Source organism: Ammospiza caudacuta, chromosome 12, assembly GCF_027887145.1.
Source record: "Ammospiza caudacuta isolate bAmmCau1 chromosome 12, bAmmCau1.pri, whole genome shotgun sequence".
Classification (NCBI taxonomy): domain Eukaryota; kingdom Metazoa; phylum Chordata; class Aves; order Passeriformes; family Passerellidae; genus Ammospiza; species Ammospiza caudacuta.
In genome coordinates this window covers 8,608,058-8,613,810 of record NC_080604.1, presented here as the reverse complement: position 1 = coordinate 8,613,810, position 5,753 = coordinate 8,608,058, and the positions used below count along the sequence as shown (strand labels likewise).

General features: G+C 54.3%; 1 protein-coding gene across 1 annotated transcript; it reads right to left on the bottom strand.

The window, feature by feature from the left end:
- Positions 1-607: 607 nt before the first annotated feature.
- Positions 608-1,584, bottom strand: GPX1 (glutathione peroxidase 1). The gene is made up of 2 exons (XM_058812922.1): positions 1,326-1,584; positions 608-1,201 (listed from the first exon to the last, which is right to left on the bottom strand). Exons 1-2 carry the CDS (start codon positions 1,566-1,568, stop codon positions 851-853), a joined length of 594 nt encoding a protein of 197 aa, XP_058668905.1. The 5' UTR covers positions 1,569-1,584; the 3' UTR covers positions 608-850.
- Positions 1,585-5,753: the final 4,169 nt, after the last annotated feature.

Genomic DNA, 5,753 nt, shown 5'->3' with positions numbered 1-5,753 from the left:
TGGTTGATTGGGGTGGTATTGCTCTGGGAACATGAACAAACTGGTTTGTCACATGATTCCCTGCGTGGTGCTTCCGTCTCATGGAGGACTGGGCAAGCATGTGAGGATCTGTGCTGGGTCACCACTGACGCAAAGCGGGGTAGAGTCAGTGAGGGGACAGTGGCTCAGGGACAAGGGGAGGGACAGTGGGTGCTGCTCCTGGTCTAGGTCCCCCCAAGCTGCAGAATCACTCATCTCCCTGACCTAGCAGGTATCAGCCTGTTGTGACTGGTTGCTGGTAGCCACACTGGGGATTCAGCCAGTGTAAAATCACCTCCTGGCCAGATGCCAGGGTGTTCCCTCTGCACAGAGGCCTTAAGGAAGGCCCAGTGAGCACTGGGGCAAGGTCTGTTTGTTCCCCACCGCCCTCCTGCTCTGCCAGGCTTGTTACACATGGGGCAGGACATGGTACTGATTCACAGCCTGCAGAGCTCATGCCCTCAGTTTAGTTCAGCCTGACTGCACGGCCGTGCTAGAGTGCTCCAGGTGAGCACCCACATGGGCTGATGAACAGGTAACAGACCCACCACGTTTTACCCAACTCACACAGATTTATCAAGCCACAGCCTTAAAGAAACTACACAATTTTTATTCAGAGAATCACAGTGAACTACTGAAACTCACAGCTGCTTGCCCTGGCATTCCTTCCCAAACATTCCCATGCAACTTTTGAAAACATCAGGCACACTTCAAGGATTTGGAAGATGCACCATCATAAGCAAAATCTGCATGAGACATTGGGATTTCTGCCAAAGCAGCGGCTCCCTGAAAGAAAAACAGCCAACAGCAAGGGCAAAGGGCAGAGAACTTTCTAGTCAACCTTCTGCAGAAGCATCTCAATGTCGTCCTGGATCTTGATGGTTTCGAAATGCCGGCTGTAGCGTTTGAAGGGCATGCCGTCGGGGCGAATGAGGAACTTCTCGAAGTTCCAGGCGATGTCATTGCGGCACACCGGGGACCAGATGATGTACTGCGGGTTGGTCATCAGCGACGAGGGGTCGTCGTGCGGGAAGGGCAGCGCCTCTTTCAGGAAGGTGAACAGAGGGTGCGCGTCCTTCCCGTTCACGTCGCACTTCTCGAACATCATGAAATTGGGCTTGAAGCCGTTGCCAGGACGAACGTGCTCGAGCATGGGAAGGATCTCTTCGTTGGTGCAGTTTTCCTAAGGAAACAAAGGTAAAATCGCGCCGAGAACGGCCCGTGAGAGCCCGGCCCGGGGGACGGCTCCCCTCCGCTCCCCGGCCCCGCTCCCCGGCCCCACTCCCGGCCCCGCCACCCGCCCTTACCTGGTGACCGAACTGGTTGCAGGGGAAGCCGAGGACCTGGAGCCCGCGGGGACCGAAGCGCTGCTGCAGCTCGTTGAGCTGCTGGTAATCGCGCTTGGTCGTGCCTCAGAGCGACGCCACATTGACCACCAGCAGCACCTTGCCCTTCAGCGAGCCCAGCGACAGCGGCTCCGCCGCGCCCAGGGGCTTCGCCGCCAGCTCCTCCAGCCTGGCCACACGCCCGCGCGCTCCTGCCGCCGCCATGGTGCGCAATGCTGAGGGAGCGGCTCCGCTCCCGCCGCTGCCTCGCTCCGCCCGCCCCGTCCCGCCGGGAGCCGCCCCCGGCCCCGCCCCGAGCCGCCCCGAGCGCTGCCCCGCCCGGACATCGCCCCCGCACCTCCCGGGCTTGGCGGGGCCTGCTCTGAGGGGCTCGGGGGCTGTGATCAGTGAAATGCGCAGAGCGGGGTGGCTTTAAACCCACAGCTAACAGGGAAGCGTCACCGATCTTCCGAAACGCTGTGGAAAAGCAGCAAAACACAGAATGGTCCAGCCTTCGTAGTGACAGGCCACCCGCACAGTGTGGCACCAAGGCTGCAGCATTCTCCGAGCACGCCACTGCCACTGAGCGTGGCCTTGGGGAGAGAAACACCTGCAGTTTGTGCTTCAGGAATGGGAAAGATGGAAGTTTGACAAGAAAGTCTCACAAATATGGATGCTTGGCAGAAAGATTTTTGAATGTAGAATCTGAAGAAGGAATGGAATTGAAAGCAAGTTTTGATATAGAAAGAAATAATTGCTGAGCCAGTCTTACTGGGTAACCAAGAAGGCAAAGGGTGTGTTAGTTAGAAGGGGTTTTTATGGCTTAGAGCAAAGGATAAACCCACTTCAAACAAGAAGGTGTTTTTACCAAGCAGAAAGATAGCACAGGCAAACAAGCCTGCTGATGTTGCAAGTAGAAAAAAGGTCTCTGAGTTTTCCACTGCAAGAAAACTGAAAAACAACTTCTAGCTTAAACTGTAACGTACTAACTTTAGTGATTGGTGAACAGTAACATGAATATGGTAATTATAGTAGCTATGATAGGCTATAGGTAAAAATTAAGGTATAGATTGGTCCTTCTGTTTTAAGGTGCTCAGCAAAGAAAAGTATATAATGCATTGTAACCAAAACCAAAGGGTCTCCAGGCCTGCCTGCAGCTGGAGCTGACAGCTGTAGGCACAGGCTCTGTCACCCACAACCCTGGGCTGCTGTAACATCTTGGATCTAACAAACTACATTATGAAGAGCTGCCTGGAGTCCCACATCCCTCATTACAGCTCTTATAGAAGAAGAACAGGAGGAGCACAAGAAAGAAGGGCAACAAATTCCCTTCTCCAGAGTCCTATAATTTTTCCACTTATTTGAGGGTGGTAAAGTCTACACACAGGATTACAGCTGGTATATCCTCACTAGATAAAGAGAAGTAAGCTCCTTTCTCAATTTCAGGGGTTGCTGTTTCCCATCCTTGGCTTTTCCATTGCTTGCCTAACTGCTTCAGTCTGTTTGCAGGAGTGTTATGTCATGCAGTATTGACTGCTCAGTTCCCCACAGACCAAAGGCAGCCCTAAGTGAGCTGGGCTGTTTCTTGTGCTCAAACCAAGCAAGTGACCCAGCTGTCCCTCCCAGGTCTTTGTGAGCCACTGCCCTCCCCCTGAGCACCCTGTGAAGAGGCAGGTCGGGGTCAGGCCTCGTGTCCATGTCCATGGGTTGGACCAACAGGGACAGTGGAGCAGCACAGCCCAGCAGGAACAAAGAGCCAGGGCCTCAGCTCCAGTGCAGCTCCCAGGGGAAGCAGGGAGCCCCTGCTGAGCCTCCTGCCTGCATCTGTGCCAAGCGAGCTCCTTTCACAACAGCCCAAGGTCAGACAGCTGCTTATCAGCGCTGGCCAGCAGCCAAGGCAGCCGGGGCCCCCACGCGGGGGATGCGCTCAGCCCGCCCCGCTGTCTGCTCTCCTTTGTGCTTGGGAGCAGGGACTTGTCACGAAATGCCAGCTGTCACCAACAGGCACCACATAATGCGCCTCTCTGCTCTGGGTGCCCAGGTGACTGCAGGATCTGGGGGGCTGCTTTGAGCTGCTCTTGCCACCTGCCCCAATGACTGGGAACTGGAATAGTTCCAGTTCCCAGCTGTGGCAAGTTTTGGGGACTTTGCTGATTATCTTGCATCTTTGGGCACCTGCAGTGTGTTGCAGCAGTGATGGCCGGAGCCATTTCAAGTGTCCTGAGAGAGATTAGTGCTGAAAAATGGCCGATGAGCAGAGGCACATGATCCATGTTTGCTCTTGATAAAATTGACAGTTACAGTCACCACAGACTCCTCCTCACCCACCCTGGGCACAGTGAGCCGCAGCTCTGAAGAAGAGGAATTTCCCTTCAGGGTGACCTTTACGGTGGGGCCACATCTCTGCTGCCACTTTTGACCTCAGACTGGCACCTTCACTTTTTTGTCTGGTCCCACGGAATTACTCTGAAGTGGAGGAGTTTACTTCTGGGGCCCTGCCCTTTCCAGAGAAGCTCAGGTTAGGGCTTTCCCTTCCTTGATGAGCAAATCTAAGGGTATGGAATGAACTTCCTTGTTGGCTCCGAGCTATGGCCTGTGCCTGGACACATTCTGTGCAGCCTCCTCAGCTGGGATCCAGAGGAGTGCCAGAAGCTCCAGGGGGACCAGATGGGTTCAGGGGACCCCTTTTGGGCTGTGTGACAAGTGACAGTTATCCTACACGGTCAAAAAATTACTGTTCAACAGCAACAGCAGCGAGTAATCACAAAGGCCACACCTTCTGGCCTCCTACTTACATCATGTCCCCACTCCTGGTGGTGCACTCCCTCTCCTGCCCAGGCTGGCACTTGGCTCCTGGCTTGGCTTTTTTCCTGCCTCTTCTACAGCTCCTTGCCTGGCTGGATCGTTCTCCATTAATGCTGAGCTCTCATTCCCCAGGTCAGGTCTGGCCATCTGTGTCCTCAGCTCAGTTTCATCCAGAGCAAATGTGGCTTCACATTTGTCCAGAGGTGACAGATGTGGCAGGAACCCAGAGGGAGCCAGGCTGCCAGCCCTCAAAGGCAGGAAAGCTGACTGATAACTGAGATGATGGCGTAAGTCAGCAAAAGCTTAGTCACACTGGGCTAACAGTCACTGCTGGGTTGAAGAAAAGCAGCAGACACACAGCCACAGGCTTTGAGGAACAGGCAACCTGACTCCAAACCCCTGTAAGAGCTGTTCTGTAACTGTGGCCACAGCAGACTGCAACCCCACGTCCCTGAAAGACTGAAAACCCCCAGATTTGCTTAACTGCAACAACCCCCCCCAGAAAAGGGAACTGCAAATGAGCCACTAAACTTATCAACAGGCCAGCAAATTAAATCCTCCCTGGCAGCCCCACGGCCACAGCTGAGAACTTCCTGCTCTGTTCAACCCAGTCACCCTGCAGGGGGAGGACAAACACCCAGGAGAGGAAGGAGGGAAGGGTGGGGTGGGTGAGACACTGGGGCTGTCGGACAATTCACTCTGGGTGTCTGTGGCTGAAGAGGAAGGACAAGGACCAGAGGTACAGGGCATTGCTACGGCTGGGTCTGCTTCTCCTTTGCTGCAGGAAAAGCAATCAGGAATTGATCAAAAAAAGAAAAAAAAAAGTGACACAGGTGTTTTGTGTGCCATTATGGGATGCAGCCAGGTGCTCAGACATGGACTCCCTCCTACCCAGCCCAGCAAGGAGGCTCTCAGCTCAGCAGCAGCTGCTGTTCATACCAGTGTGAGCATGGAGATGCCCACTGCTGTTCATACCAGTGTGAGCACAGAGATGCCCACTGCTGTTCATACCAGTGTGAGCACAGAGATGCCCACTGCTGTTCCCTGGCCTTTCCTCCCCAGGAGCAGCACAATCCTCTCTCCAGCATGGGTGCAGCACAGGGCCCACACCGTGAGCCCAGCCCATGCTGCAGGGCTTGAAGGCCTCCCTCATGCAATGCCATGGCAAACACCGTGCCTCATGCAACCTCTGCCACTGCTCCAGTGCAGCCCAGCTGCTGCAAACCATCACATGCTCCCACAGCAACACTGCACCTGCTCCTCCCTTCCTCCTGCACAGCCTCCTTCTGCTCCTCTAGTCCCATGCTCAGGACTGACAAACCCAACTCAAGTGATGCACTCTCATCTTTTGTTATCAAAAGCTCCTGGGAAGCTTTGCTGCTCCCTGTGGGGGCCAGGTGAGATACTGCAACTCGGCTCTGCTGCAGTGTTTGGAAAGCACCACAAGCAGCAGATAGGTGTCCCTTGCTGGGAAATAAAAATAAGTATTAAAGCACTTGCAACTGCTCAGTGAATTCTCTCTCAGCTTTATCAAAAATGCTATTTCTAATTCAGGCTGTCAGATGCTGGGACAAAAACCCAGAGTGAGGAATACAGACACCAGGA